At 51.5% G+C, this 14,843-nt stretch overlaps 1 protein-coding gene across 1 annotated transcript; it reads left to right on the plus strand.

The window, feature by feature from the left end:
* Nucleotides 1-2,747: 2,747 nt before the first annotated feature.
* LOC128842226 (protocadherin-10-like) lies at nt 2,748-10,076 on the plus strand. The gene is made up of 4 exons (XM_054038057.1): nt 2,748-5,354; nt 8,959-9,017; nt 9,133-9,221; nt 9,725-10,076. The coding sequence occupies exons 1-4, from the start codon at nt 2,748-2,750 to the stop codon at nt 9,973-9,975; spliced, it is 3,006 nt and encodes a 1,001-aa protein (XP_053894032.1). The 3' UTR covers nt 9,976-10,076.
* Nucleotides 10,077-14,843: the final 4,767 nt, after the last annotated feature.

Below are 14,843 nucleotides of genomic sequence, written 5' to 3' on the forward strand. Positions count from 1 at the left end.
GGGACCCCCTCTGGAGCCTATATTCCGGCCTCGTGTTGGGCAGCGCCCTGGCAGCCGTTATCGGAGATGCTGGTGCCAAGGGAAACCTCTTTGTGTTCGGGATCTTCTGAATGTTCCTTCACATTGAGCAGCATCCTGGCACAAGTTGTAGGGAAGCATTTGGTTTCAAGCTGGTTTGTGGGGCTCCCTGCATCATATAGCTCCAATGGGATTATAGGGCGAGGGGACTGAGAGTCAGTATCTCCCTGCCCCACCTGCTCCCGACGGACCTTCTCCCTGGCTCCCCTAGTGAGTCCGCTCCAAGCTCCCTAGCCTGGCGCTGAGCTGTGAGTCACACACCTAGCCTCGTCAGCACAGTAACTGCCCCGCGCTGTAGGGGTCCCAACTCCCATCAGTCCCCTGGAGCCTTCGCTACACCACTACACCAAGGGAGCCTGCGCTGCGCCTCTGCGGAACCCCCTAGCTCCCCACCAGGACCATCTCCAGAGCTGTGAAACTTCTCATCCCGATAGCTGCCCCGGCGCCTCCCCTCCAGACACTCCTCGCCCTGCCGCCGGTCCTAGCACGCCTCCTGCAGCGCCTTTGGCACCAAGAGCTTACCTCCGTATCACAAATGACTGTCCTTCCCCTTCCCGTGCCCGCACAGCCACCAGGGACTTCCCGGGCCTCCCACTGGACCGCCACTGAGCACATACACAGCTCCCCACTCTGTCCCCACTGACCCTTCCAGCCGCCACCGCTAGCCTCCCAGCCCTCCCCACTGCTCCATTAGAAACCTCCCTCTGTGCCGCATTACTTCACCCCCGGCCCGGTCACCGACCCCCCTCACCTTTGGTATCCCACATACCCCCTCCCCTCCTACCCGGGACCCCGAGCACCACCAGACCCCAGAGTCCCCTCATCGATCCCACCCAGCTCCTTCACCCCGGGGCGGCCTGGTTTGTACTTTGGTTGCCCGGCGGGAGGGGAGCAGCGAGGGTGGGGGCTGGGGATCTGGTAATTTCATAGTGACAGCAGACATCTCCCGTCCCGATTATTCAGCACAAAGCCTGAGCAACAGACAAAGGAGGGAAGCGCTCGCATCGAGCTGCGTTTTGTAAAACATCACCGCAGAAATAAATCTCCTCTGAGATCTGCGCCTCTCCCAATCCCTTAAATCGATTAACAGATTATCCCCTTTAATCAAGTCATCGGGAAGGATCTGCCACTAGGGGGCTTCTCGCGACTACCCAATATCCCCTAATTAACGCCTGGAGAAGTCGCTGGCAGTTTCCATCCTTCTCAACTAGGAAGAGGATAAGCGAGTAGTTTCCTGGCCAATAAAAGCCGGTATCATTTATGGGGGCTTCTGAAGAAAATGTTTAAGTGAGAGCCGGATAATCCAATGGAGAAATCTTAATTGGGTGCCTCAGGGAGAAAAACAGGACGTGTTTCAAATAAAATGAGTTCTATTGGGAATCGCCATCACAGCTGGGCTTGCTGCTCACATTTAAGAGGATCAGAAATGTGGCTCGGGTGTGAGAAGCCCTCCCGTTACGCGGACCCCTGCCCCAGCCATCCCCAACCCGGCTGCCCTCCCTTCGCGAAGGGTGGCTGAGACACCTCAGCAAAAAATGCAACTGTGGCGGTTTAAGGGCAAAATTAACAAGCAGAAAGTTGGTCTCAGCCTCCCACTGGCAGGCGCTGGCTGAAGTCTCAGCCTGCACTGCAGGTGTGTGCGCTGCTGAAGAAAGGTTAATGTAAAATCTGTTGAACAGCCAGTCACACGGAGCCCCCTTCGGGCGCTTTCCGCCATCTCTGCTCTCACAGCAGGGGACTCTGCTGGATTAGAGACACTTTGGAAATCCTGCAGGCTCGAAGAGGGCAGGGTGTTAGGGAAGCAGGAGGGGGGCCTTTCTCCATGTCTCTGTGCTGATGGAATCAGCCTTGAGCCGGCTGTCTGGGATGTAATCCCCTTCTCTGGTAATTAAAAAAGTCAGCATTACAAGGAAAACGGTGTGCAGTAAAATGTAATCAATTCTGTGGGAGCTTAACCATCTGTTAAAGGTTAAATCCATGCATGGAGGCTGATGTCAGGATATTCATACGGAGGATTTGGCTTTCGGTGTGTTTCGGGCTCTTTAATCTACCGTAAGGATGAAGCAAACATCTGTGTGAAAATATTACTGGCCCCATATTCATCTGCTCGGGGCTAGAGATGCTGTCGCCCAGTAACCAGTAACATAAACTTCCTCTTTGTGGGCGGAGAGGCGAAGGCCAGTCAATGGATCCCCGCGGGGGTGGGCCCTAGTGGGCGGTGTGATCGGATTTAATGGGAGTTGAGTTATTTCCGTTCAAACAGGTTTTTTCTTTGCAATAAAGTCGCTGGGGCGGAATCCGTCTCCGTCAGGCAGTTCCGTGCCACGCTGGGAAGATACCTGACCTTTTCCTGTATGGAAATTATTGCAATCTCCCGGGCATTAGCATGAACACATCGCGCTCTCTCCTCCCTCGCTGCCTCTCTCCCGCCCCTCGCCCTCGTCAGCAAAGGGTTAACCATTCCGGCATAATTACAGCTCTGGCTTTCGACTCCTCTGTCCACCAATGCGGTGCTGAAATGCGAGGCAGGTCCTCCCTCCGCTGCTCGTCTGTGAGCCCGAAAGTAGTTGGAAGTCCAAGTGTTGGACAAACACAAGTGGGGGAGCGGCAAAGCAGCAGCAGCGGCGGCGCTCTCAGGCCCGGGCTAGCCACCGCATCCTTCGCCTCCGATGCCTTCTGCCCGGGGAGACAGCGCAAGCTCCCGCTGGGTGGCACGGGTGGTCTCAGGTGAGCCTTATCCCTGGAGGCGCTGCCGGAGCAGGGGCCCCGGCGCCATGGGGACTGGAGTCTGGGGCAGCGGCTGGACTTGGAGCTGGCAGATGCTGTTGCTCCTGGTGACTTCATGCCAGGAGCCGGCGGTCGGCCAGCTGCGCTATTCTGTTCCCGAGGAGCTGGAGCACGGCGCCTTCGTGGCTAACATCGCCGAGGACCTGGGTCTGGACGTGTCCAAGCTGTCGACGCGGCGGTTCCGCATAGTGTCCCGGGCCGGCACCAAGCAGCACCTGGAGGTGAACTTGGAGAACGGGATCCTCTTCGTCAACGAGAAGATCGACCGCGAGGAGGTGTGCGAGGCCAGCGGGGCCTGCCTGTTGCATCTGCAGCTGGTGATCGAGAGCCCGCTGGCGCTGTACCGCGTGGAGGTGGAGGTGCTGGACATCAACGACAACGCGCCCAGCTTTCCCTGGCCGGAGTACGTGCTGGAGGTGACCGAGTCGGCGCTACCCGGCGCCCGCTTCCCGCTGGAGAGCGCGCAAGACCCGGACGTGGGCACCAACTCCCTGCGCACCTACCAACTCAGCCCCAACGGCTTTTTCTCGCTCGAGGTGCAGACCCGCAGCGACGGCAGCAAGTTCGCCGAGCTGGTGCTGGAGCGAGCCCTGGACCGCGAGCAGCAGCGCAGCCACCGCATGCTGCTCACCGCCCTGGACGGCGGCCTCCCGGAGCGGTCGGGCACGGCCGGAATCCTCGTCACCGTGCTGGACGCCAACGACAACGTGCCGGCCTTCGACCAGCCCTCGTACGGGGTGAGCCTGCCCGAGGACGCGCCCCCGGGCACGCTGGTCATCAAGCTCAACGCCACGGACCTGGACGAGGGCACGAACGGCGAGATCGAGTACTCCTTCAGCGGCCACGCGCCGCCCCGGGTGCGCCAGCTCTTCAGCGTGGAGCCGCGCAGCGGCCAGGTGCGCCTGGCCGGCCCGCTGGACTACGAGCGCGCGCGCTTGCACGAGCTCTATGTGCAGGCCAAGGACCGCGGCCCCTCGGCGGTGGCCGTGCACTGCAGGGTGCTGGTGCACCTGCTCGACGTCAACGACAACGCGCCTGAGGTGAGCCTCACCTCGGTCTCCACGCCGGTGCTGGAGGATGCGCCGCCGGGCACCGTGATCGCCGTGATCAGCGTGCTGGACCGGGACTCCGGAGACAACGGGCAGGTGAGCTGCGAGATCCCCCGCAACGTGCCCTTCCAGCTCCAGGCCGCCTTCCGCAACTACTACACGCTGGTCACCACCGCGGCGCTGGACCGCGAGGCAGTGCCTGAGTACAACGTCAGCATCACGGCGCGGGACATGGGCTCGCCTGCGCTGCTCACCAGGAAGACCCTGACAGTCCAGGTGTCCGACATCAACGACAACGCGCCCCGCTTCCTGCAGCCCTCCTACAGCGTCTATGTGCTGGAGAACAACGCCCCGGGCGCCTCCATCTGCTCGGTCAGCGCCCTGGACCCCGACTGCCGGCAGAACGCCTACCTGTCCTACTCTATTGTCGAGGGGCACATCCAGGGCATGCCCGTGGCCACCTATGTCTCCATCAACTCGGACAGCGGGCACATGTACGCGCTGCGCTCGCTAGACTACGAGCAGATCCGCAACTTCCAGGTGCAGGTGCAGGCGCAGGACGCGGGCTTCCCCCCGCTCAGCAGCAATGTCACTGTCAACGTATTCGTCCTGGACCAGAATGACAACGCGCCGGTCATCGTCTCGCCCGTGCCCCGCAACGGCTCGCTTGCCACAGATGTGATGCCCCGCTCGGCCGACCCCGGCTACCTGGTGGGGAAGGTGTCTGCCGTAGACGCGGACTCCGGGCAGAATTCCCGGCTCTCCTACCAGATCCTGCAGGCCACTGACCCCAGCCTCTTCAGCGTGGCCCTGTACACTGGCGAGCTCCGCACCATCCGAGCCTTCCTGGACAAAGATGCCACCAGGCACCGCTTGGTCATCCAGGTGCGGGACAACGGGCAGCCGCCGCTCTCCGCCTCGGTGTCCCTACTGCTGTCCGTAGTGGAGAGCGTGCCGGAGACCCTGTCCGATTTCAACGAGCTCTCCCTGAACCCCGAGCTCTCCTCCTCCACGCTCACCCTCTACCTCATCGTCTCCTTGGGGTCCGTGTCTTTCACCTTTCTGGTGGCCATCATCATCCTCACGGCCATCAAGTGCCACAAGGACCGGCACTCCCTTCATGGCTACGGCTGCTCCCTTCCTGCCTGCTGCTGCGTGAAGGCCAGGGCCTCAGCCGACGTCTTCAAAAATTCCAACATTAAGCCCCAACTCTCCTCGGGCAACAAAGTGCCCACCAACTGCCTGGATGTGGCGGGCAGCGGCCCTCCGGGCTACTGCTACAAAGTCTGCCTGACCCCGGAGTCCGCCAAGAGCGACTTCATGTTCCTAAAGCCCTACAGCCCGAGTCCCCCGAGGAACAACGAGAAAGCCGCCGAGAACTTACCAGGGCCGGGAAGGAAGCCCCGACTGGCCAATAACACCGTCAGTGCCCCCAGCCAGGTAACCCTGCGCTGCAGTACAGCCGGTGGGGCTCAGTGAGACACACCGGGAGAGAGTGCCATGAAATACCCCTTCAAGGGTTAGCCCGGCTTTCCCCCTTCTTCTCTACCTCCCCCGCCCCCTTGGAAACGAATCTGAGCTGGGAGAAATCCTTTCATTCGGGCACAACTTTTTAAAGATAATTACCCTACCCTTTGATCAAGTGGATGTGTCGGAATTAGTACCCCTCAGACAGCAGGGAATTCTCCAGCATGCTCCTTATCCATTTCAGTTAATGATTTGGGGAACGTCAGGCTCATTTTAAATTAGGGAAAGTAGCAGAAAGCGCTCAGAAGCAGCAGCCCAGCTCCTATTAAGACTGAAATACGGAGCGTGCCCAGGGAAGCCAAGGGCTGTCTCAGGAGATAACTGTCCCCTTTTGAGGGCTCTCGCTTAGCCTCCGATTGCGGCTGCACAACCCCGTAGCCTTCCTTCAAGAGAGCCAGACATGACACGGGGCAGCAAAGCAAGCTGTGCTTTAAGGCTCTTGAAATTTCACTCTCTATTCTGTATTTCCCCATAGCACATATTACAAGCGGCAGGAATTACTCAGACGCTCTAGTGGCCCTTGGGGATTTTCAGCTCCTTTGTCTCAATAAGAAATTCAGGCAGATACACCCGGCTCAAGCAGATTCAGATGCAGCCGTTGCCCGATGCTGCCTCAGTACCGCACCCAGTGCTTTCCTACTAGTGACGATACTTTTCGGGTTTTATTCTTATTATTTATAAATCGCCCTAAGTGGCTTTGTTGGAGGATGGGGGAGGTTTCATGTGGTGATTAAAATCCTTCCCAAACAAGCGAAGGGAGCCAAGGGTGTCATGCTGCAGTATTGCCTCTCCAGTCCTCACAGTTGACACCTGGTGTCTTGTTTGGTTCTTTCAGAGGCATCTCCTTGTCTTTGTAACTGAGATACTTCGCCATTCCCCCATTTCCTAAGGACACCACTTTTCTCCTGGCATCTATTAAAATTAATGCTGAAATATAGTCATTGAAGGGGAAGAGCACTTTGCAGAAGACAAATGCCTGACATTTCGGTGAACTGATCACTAGATGGTGCAAAAGCCTAGACTCTGCGCTCGGAGAGAAAAAAAGATTTAAAGAGATTTTTATGTCAACATTTGTTAGGTATTTAAATGAATAACGTCTAATTTTTTAGATGAAATACTCTTTCAATAACGCGATTACCCGGGATGGATGGGGATGAGAAGTCTAATCAATTTACAAACATTTTACTTTTAACAAAATAGCCTTTTTTAAAATAAGCACAAGACATTCTGTAGACAGGTTTTCTTTTTACATTTTCCCTTGGATCATTGGACACAGTTGTCTAATATGTTAATGCGATTTTCCTCCAGTCAGTTACAAACTCCCTCTAGTGACAGTCCGCACACAGCTGATTTCCACACCTCTCCGCCTCAGACTGGTGTAGGGAGATACCAGACTAAGCCACCTCAATCGAAACTAAATAATAATAATAATAAAAAAGGTTTACAAATATCAAGAGAAAAAAATCTGTAATGAAAGAATGGATCCAGATTTACAGACGGGGGTTGGGAATTAAGGTGTGAAAACTGGGGTAGTGGGGAAGAGGGAGAAGAAAGGAGGTGTGATCTAGTGGGGGGAGACAAGTCTGGAAGACTTCGCTTTCGGCTCTGTCAGAGATTTCCTGTGTCTCTGTGCCTCAGTTTCCCATCTGTAAAATGGAGATAGTATTACCTCACAGAGGTGTAAAAACAACAAGGAGTCTGGTGGCACCTTAAAGACTAACAGATTTATTTGGGCATAAGCTTTCGTGAGTAAAAACCTCACTTCTTGAAGGTGCCACCAGACTCCTTGTTGTTTTTGTAGATACAGACTAACACGGCTACCCCCTGATACTTCACAGAGGTGCAGTGAGGCTTAATTCTTGGATGTCTGAGGGGCGCTTTGAGAGCTGATGGATGGCTCTGTAAAGAGGCAAAGCAAGTTGTTATCAAACCTGTGTTACCAAGTGCCAGGAGAACACTAGAGGGCTCAGTTATGTGCGAACAGTTACTTTGTTTACTACCAGGGGCTAGTTGGCTTCAGAGGCGCATTGCTTTCAGAATACAGTAATTGGCCTGGTTCCTATCTCACTCCCGCCGCTGTAACTCCACTGGCTTCTTTCTCTTGGCTGTTTTCTGGAACGAGGGCGGAGGGAGATATGTCCTGAGCTCACCGGATCTCATCCCTAATATATTTCCCACTCCTCATGCTGCCTCCCAAGGCAGGGAAGCCTGGAATTTGGATGCCCACTAATCTGCCTTTTCAGTTACAACCACCTATAAGACATTTAAGTTTTTACCCCTAAATCCTCAGAAATGGCTTCCCTGGTTCGGACTCGTTTTTGAACTCACACCTGGCCAATTACCAGGATCAACTGCACCCAGTTTGCGCGGGCCATGGCCTGAGAAATCATTGACAACCAGGAACTGGAGCTTTCCAACGTCTGACCTAAATGACAACGAGGCAGGCATATTAAATAAAACTGTGCAACAATAGTGAAATAATTGGGGATTTTTAATGCAAGCCAAATCGAATACAGCTTCCATTTCACAATCCAGCGAGTCTGTCACCGAGATTAAAAAATCACTCTGGCTAAACCCAAGTTGGAGTCTGACCGAGAAAACAGAATACAAATGAGCCTCTTTGAAAGCCCTGTTTGCTTCTCCGTTCATGTTCGTATCTGATGTTCCATCACCTCCTATTCTTTGAAGGAGACGGATTAGAAGAACAGGCAGATTATTTAGACCAGCAACATATTTACAGAGAGCAACTGAAGTGGGTTAGAGTGCGGGCCAGAGAGGGTTTTCAATGGATTTCTGGAAGCAGACGGCTTGTTGCTTCACTGGTGAAACATAAAAGATAAGACGGCTCCCTTTGTTAGTTATTCTAAACGCAGAAATCCTACAAGCAAGCAGCAGCCTTGTTCCTGCGCTTTGGCAGGGACAGTAATTAAATATTGTAATCTGAATGAGATCCGAAAGCAGACCAATAACTGGATGCGGAGTGACAGCTTTAGCTTCCAGTGGGAAAGGTAAATATACCTCCCCCGGAACAAGGAGAATAGGGCAGCATTGCCCTTCTATTTGCCCTCTGTCTCTGCCTTGCACTTTTCACTCCTCGCGTAGCGTCAGGTGTATGGGTTCTTGGGGGTGATTTGTTTATCTGAGCTGGAGATTCTGTCGAGTGATCAGTTTCACATAACCCTAGGAGATATACCTAGAAGGCATCTCACTTCTCTTGCTCTAGCGATCATTTCCCACCTATTTCGCAGTGTAGCTAATTCACCCCCTAACCACATGGAACCTGGGCCTTCAGTGGTTTCTTAATTTGCCCGAAAAGCAGGCAGAGTTCATCTAGCTCAGACCAACCCAACCTAGCCACAGAGCCAAAAGGATCTAACCTAATTCATTCAATTCCCTTTGCTGTGAGCATTAAGCACTTAAAGCTTCTTTGGGGGAAGGTGATGGGTATGTCAAACCCACGCGCCAGAAAGATGGAAATTCCATGTGTTTAATGTTGGATATTTCCTGTGTTTTACAGATCAAACAGCCCAATACGGACTGGCTGCCTACAAAAACCCAGCGATCTGCCCTGAAAAGGTACCAGAACCTAATACTTAGAGGGTGTGGGGTAAAGGGGGAAGGACGGTTATTGCTGACCTGAATATGAATGGAGTTTTCATGGCGTCTTTGTTGTCTTGATGGTTCTCTTTAGTTCGCAGAGTCTGGAAGACGTAGGGGGAGTCCGCAGAGGAGTCCAGAAAGAGCATGACAGGCTGCGTACCCTGGTCACTCCAGTCTCCGGTTAGTGTTGGGTAGTGCAGAACATCACACGCCTAAAGTCTAACCGGGCGGCTCCCAAACTGGCTGGGGAAACCGAACCAGGCTGCCAGCCTAAGGCCCTATCTGAGCCTTTCGTTCCCCACCAGCGCTGTATGTGCTTTATCCCGCATCGGAGCCCGGGCTGCTCCAAACCCTAGCCTCACCGGAGGCCAGTGCACCGCCAGGAATGGGCGGGGGGAGGGGAGGGGAGCGGTGGTGGGAGCACTGGGATATTGGGAACGCATCATGGTAGTAAGAGGAATCTTCCTATGTACCATTCACAACAGCTATAGGCACCAGAACTAGTGATGAAGAGAGGTAGTCCAGTGCCAGGCCCCTTGAACAGATTCATTTCTTCCTACCGCAGGCATTTTAAAGGCCGATTAAGGCGCGGCTAGATTGGGAGGGAGGGTGTATCTGGCTGACTGATCCGCTCTGGTCCCCAGAAGCTTTTCCCGGCGCTAGCTAACGTTTGCTTTCTCCAGAATTCCAGAAAGCATCCGGGGCCTCCAACAGCATTTGGACCCCCAGGTACGGCCCCCAGTACCCGCCGCACACCCCGTACCAGCACAACGTTTATATACCAGGGACCCCAACCATGCTGGCAAACAAGGAGGGGCCCCGCTGCCTGGATCCGGAGGACAAGAACAGTTTCTCCACTTTTGGGAAGAGGAAGAAAATGGCCACCTATTGCGACATAAGCGACAGCATGATTATCAACAATGACCTAAAATAATGGCTGCCAAACCAGAGTGCCGGGCAGCTCTGTCCATGTTCCTGGAGAAGCTGAGATGGGGTCAGTTGCCTTTTCCAGCCTGCAGCTTTTATACAGTGCAAGAAGCAGTGGGGTCCTTCTATAGGAAGTGCCCTCCTTGCTAATCTGCTGAACAGTGTGATGCTAAGCCATTGCCTGCAGCCCCGGTACCTATTATTGTAATTAACTAAGTCCAGTCTCTGGCCTGCAGCTGGACAGAAGAGGAGATGGATTTGCAGCACTTGAACCGAGAGAAGGAATGAAATGGGAGACTGGACGAAAGACATTAAGATTCTTCCCATGTCATTCTGCAGGGGCGGTAGCTGGTCTGTGTATTAGTGGGTACATGACCGTTTAGTAGTGGGTGTGAGAATTACACGAAGGATTTGCCTTGTGTTAAACACATCCCCATGCAGACTTATTCTGGGGGCCGAAAATCCGAGCAGCCCTCGGCCATATCTCCCGCATTTCAAGAAGCCTTTAGCAAGCTCCATTTTGTAACTATTGTAACTTCTTTCCTCCTGAGGCTGTGTGAATGTATCGAGTACAGGTGTATGTTTCTGACTGTTGAACGCTCTGGAATCGCTGAAACATGCCATGTTAAAATCAAGAGGGCTGAGAGAGCTACTCGGGTTAAAGCAAACATAGATAGTACCTGGGCAGGGAGAACTCTCCATAAATTAAGGAGTTATGGAATACTGTAATAATTTCTTAGACCTGGATCTCAGATCAGTTACAAGGGAGAATTGGAGGCAGGGCACAGCATGCTAAAACCAGCCCATTGCTTCTGGCCTCACTGACAGTTAAAAAAACATAACCAAACAACTGCCCAGTGTTGTAATTTTTGATCCGCTCATCTGAAACGCAGATCTCATCTGGGAAGACTGTTTTTTTTATTATTAAAATTATAACTGAAATTTTCCAGGATCTAAGCGTTCTTAAAGAGAGAGTTTACGGGCAAGTCTCGCGTTCCCAGGCAAGGGACCCACATCTCCTCCTCTTTGTGGTCTGTGAGGTGGAAGGGAGATGGAGACTGGGCAGCCAGGGGATGCAGAGTGGGGCTATATCATCTTTTCTACTTAGCCTCCCCCAGGAACCTCAGGAGCACTGAGGCAGAGACCCTGGTTATACTACCAGGGTCTTAATGAAGCCAAGTTGCCATTTACCCGGGGACCCCTCATGGGGGTCAGACATGGTACAGGGGCTCAGTCTTCTAGGTGGATGACTTTGGCCTCCTGCAAGCCCCTGGAATCCTCTACATTTAGGGGAAGACTCTGCTGTCTTATTCACCAATAACAGTCCCCTTGGTGATGACTATGGGGTGGATCTCAGCGAGATTTCCTTCCCCAAAGCCCATTCTTGTCCCCCCCCATGGGAAGTGTAAAAAATAAGCTCTCCCTTTTGACTGGTGAGCCATAGGATGGGACCCATCTTTAGATGGGGTGATGATCTCCTGCACACAAGCACATCACCGCTATAGCTGCCCTCCCAGATCAAAGAGAAGTTTTCACTTCACCCCATGTTGCTTTTTAAGGCATTAAACACACAATCGGGCAGAATCCCAAATCAAAAACACACTCCGCCCACCTCCTACAAACTCCTCTGTTAGTTGTACTCAGACTAGAGCTCGAAGAGTATATTTCCTTTGAGAAACTCAACCGAAGATTGTCCATCACCATTGAGAAAGTTCAAGCTCGTTCAAATTTGCCACGCAGGTGGGAGTGGGGACACAGCTCAGATCAGGTAATTCTAGTTTTGGGTTGCTTGGGACTAGCCCCCGGGATCCCCAAGGTCTCTGAATCTGAATCTCCTCTTTGTTGACAGATTTGAACTGACAAACCTATTTAAAATAACACAGAGGAACAATTTTCCTGGAGAGATATGTTGGTCTGTGGGCATGGAAACCGTGTGGAGAAGTGTGCCAGAGTCACAGAAGGAAGATTGGTAGGCTTTTGAATTACAGCTAATTTCGAACAATATATGCAGTGCATGAGAAATTCCCTTTCAACAAGTAGCCTTTGTTTCACAGTGTTTGCTTTATACTAATAACATTGTATTTTAATAGCTCAGACAGCTCTATGGCTTTTCTGACGGGCAACAAACAGCAGCCACACTGGCAACGGTTTCTCCGATGGTTTTGTTTTTCACCTTTCATTGGGCAGAATATTATCATCTCTGAGCGGGGACTTGGCCAAAGCTTGCTGGAGATCTTTTAAAACTCTGTAATTTGCCGCAATTACCATATTGGATGCTGGCAATATTAAAATGCTTCATCTTGTCGTTTCCACGGAAGAGGTTATATCCCTTGCTTTTCTTTTAAAATCTCTGCTGCGTGCACTATTGCATTCCTCACCTGTACGGTCTCCTTTCGGCGATGGCTGAAGTATTCCCTGTACATACTTCACTGGACTCTTGTCTTGGCCCCTTTGAACCACTTTGGTGGTAAATTGGGGGCCGTCAAGCTTCTTTCACCAGCTCCCTGAGGATTCCATCAGCGTTGCGGGAACAAGTAGGTGGACTAGCCATTCTCCCCGACCCCTCTTCTGGCCCTGGGGAGAAAGGAGGCGTGGCTGGAGCAGCTGCAGATCCTGGAGATCCCCAACTGGCAGAACAACCCCACGAGGCTGTTCTAAGTGGCACAGGGGATCAAGGTATCTCCCTGCCCTCCTCAGAATTAGGGCGCCGCAAAGGTTGCAGAAAGTTGCATTTGCTCACCTGCCCAGGCGCCGATCCTACAATAACGGGTCTAGCCCGTTCAGCTGTGCTAGACCCAGGGATGCTAACCACTCTCAATGGAAAGCACTTCAGTATCCTTATGCGTGAGAGCTGCAAGCTAAATATAATGACCTATTCGTTTCCCCTTTCCATTGTTTCTACTATTCAGTTAAGCTTTTCCTGAGAGACTCGCCACTCACACCTGGCATCTGGACTAGTAGGAAGACAGGCACCTATCCCTGGATATGTGCCAAACGCAAGGACGTAGGTGTCTGGAAGCAGATGTGTCAGATTTGCTATGGAAAAATTCTCCTCCCTCCAACCGCTTGCTTGCTTTCTTTCTTTCTTTCCACTGGAGTTCCCTGATTAGCTGCAGAGCTTGGGCAGCGGCAGTGCAACTTTCCCAAACACAGAAGTCAGAGTGAGGGGGGAGGGAAGGGGAACGAGGGTAATCAGGTACTCTCCTCCCAAGCTCCAACCACAACCCACACTCCACCTGCTTGTGAGCCTCAAATGAGAGGATGCCCACAGTTAGACAGGGCAGATTTTCATCACCTGATCTTCCCGCTTTCTCCCATGATTTGATCAGCAATGACTTTTTAGCAACGTTGACGTTAAATTGTCATAATTAGGCTTTAGAGCTAACGCCTAGTGGAAATGAATTGGGTCAATCATTGTCTTTTCTGCCGAGTCTGCCAGCTGTGGGCTAACCAGTGCCAATTCTACAGCTGGTTTTGGGGATGTAGATTATACGTATCTGTTCGGAAATGGATAGAGATCACCAAATCACTTCATAGGGGCCACTAAACAGTGGCCAGGAGGTAATTTTCGAGGTGAAGAATGATCTTGCAGTTAAGGAAAGCAGGCTTCGAATTCGGGAGACCTGACTTCTATCCACATTCCTGCCACATGATCTTAGGTAAAATAAAAAAAATCACTCTGTGCTTCAGTGTAAAACGAGGCTAATGATATTGCCTTATTTCATAAGTAAGCTGTGAGGTTTCATTCAAGTAATATTTATAAAGGGATTTGAGATCTTCAGAGAGTGTTTTAGATGTTTTATTATTAATGATTTTTGGTCACTATTAGTTTTTGCCAGATTCAGAGCAGAAATGAAAGCTTCATATTCCAATTTTACAATTTGGGATATAATTTTGTGGTCATAAAGGGGTGGTTTCATGGCCTATGAAGAATGTTAAGGAAAAACAAAGAAACTCCAGGAAACCAAAGTCTTACAACCTCATATGAAATTAGATGGTTTACAGAAACCTGATTTTTCTGGAAACCGGAAAGTAATACAATCAAGAAGCAATAACTCCATTACATTGACTTAATTCCCTATAAAACTTAGTGGGTATGTGCCAAATTCGGGGGTGCAATCCAAACCAATGAGGAGTTTTGTCACTGCCTGCCTTGTAATCCCGAGCGCTTCAAAATGCTCTGCTGCTGTAGAGCTCTTGACTGGATGTTTCAAAAACATGCACTGAGTGTCTGTGTGTTAAGCCCTGGTTCAGTTTTCTGTTCCCTACAGCCTGCCTACAACACAGAAGCCCCAATGTGGTTACACCTGACAAGATGACCCCAATGCCTCAGAGTCCTGAATTTTCCCAAAATTGTGGGCTCTGCAAAGTGGAGCCCTCTCCTGGATCATCAGAGAGATATTAAGGTTCTTTTGTTCCTTTTGAGGATACAATACCCAGCATTACCACATTAACTGGTTCTTCTGATCCCAAAGGACCTAAAGGACACAACCAGGTCAATATAGAATTTAGATTTTACCCAAAAATCACGCTGGTGCCAATCCTTTAGTATCTAAAATCTAAAGGTTTATTCATAAAAAGAAAGAAAGAAAAGTGAGGGATAAAATTGATTAAAGGAATCAATTACATACAGTAATGGCAAAGTTCTTGGTTTAGGCTTGTAGCAGTGATGGAATAAACTGCTGGCTTAAGTCAAGTCTCTGGAGTACATCCACAGCTTGGATGGGTCATTCAGTCCATTGTTCAGAGCTTCAGTTTGTAGCAAAATTCCTCCAGAGGTAAGAAGCAGGATTGAAGACCAAATGGAGGTGTTTCCAGGGCCTTTTATAGCTTTTGTCATGTGGAGGGTATTCCATTGTTATTACTGTGGAAAAT

The sequence above is a fragment of the Malaclemys terrapin genome, chromosome 8 (genome assembly GCF_027887155.1).
Source record: "Malaclemys terrapin pileata isolate rMalTer1 chromosome 8, rMalTer1.hap1, whole genome shotgun sequence".
Taxonomy (NCBI): domain Eukaryota; kingdom Metazoa; phylum Chordata; order Testudines; family Emydidae; genus Malaclemys; species Malaclemys terrapin.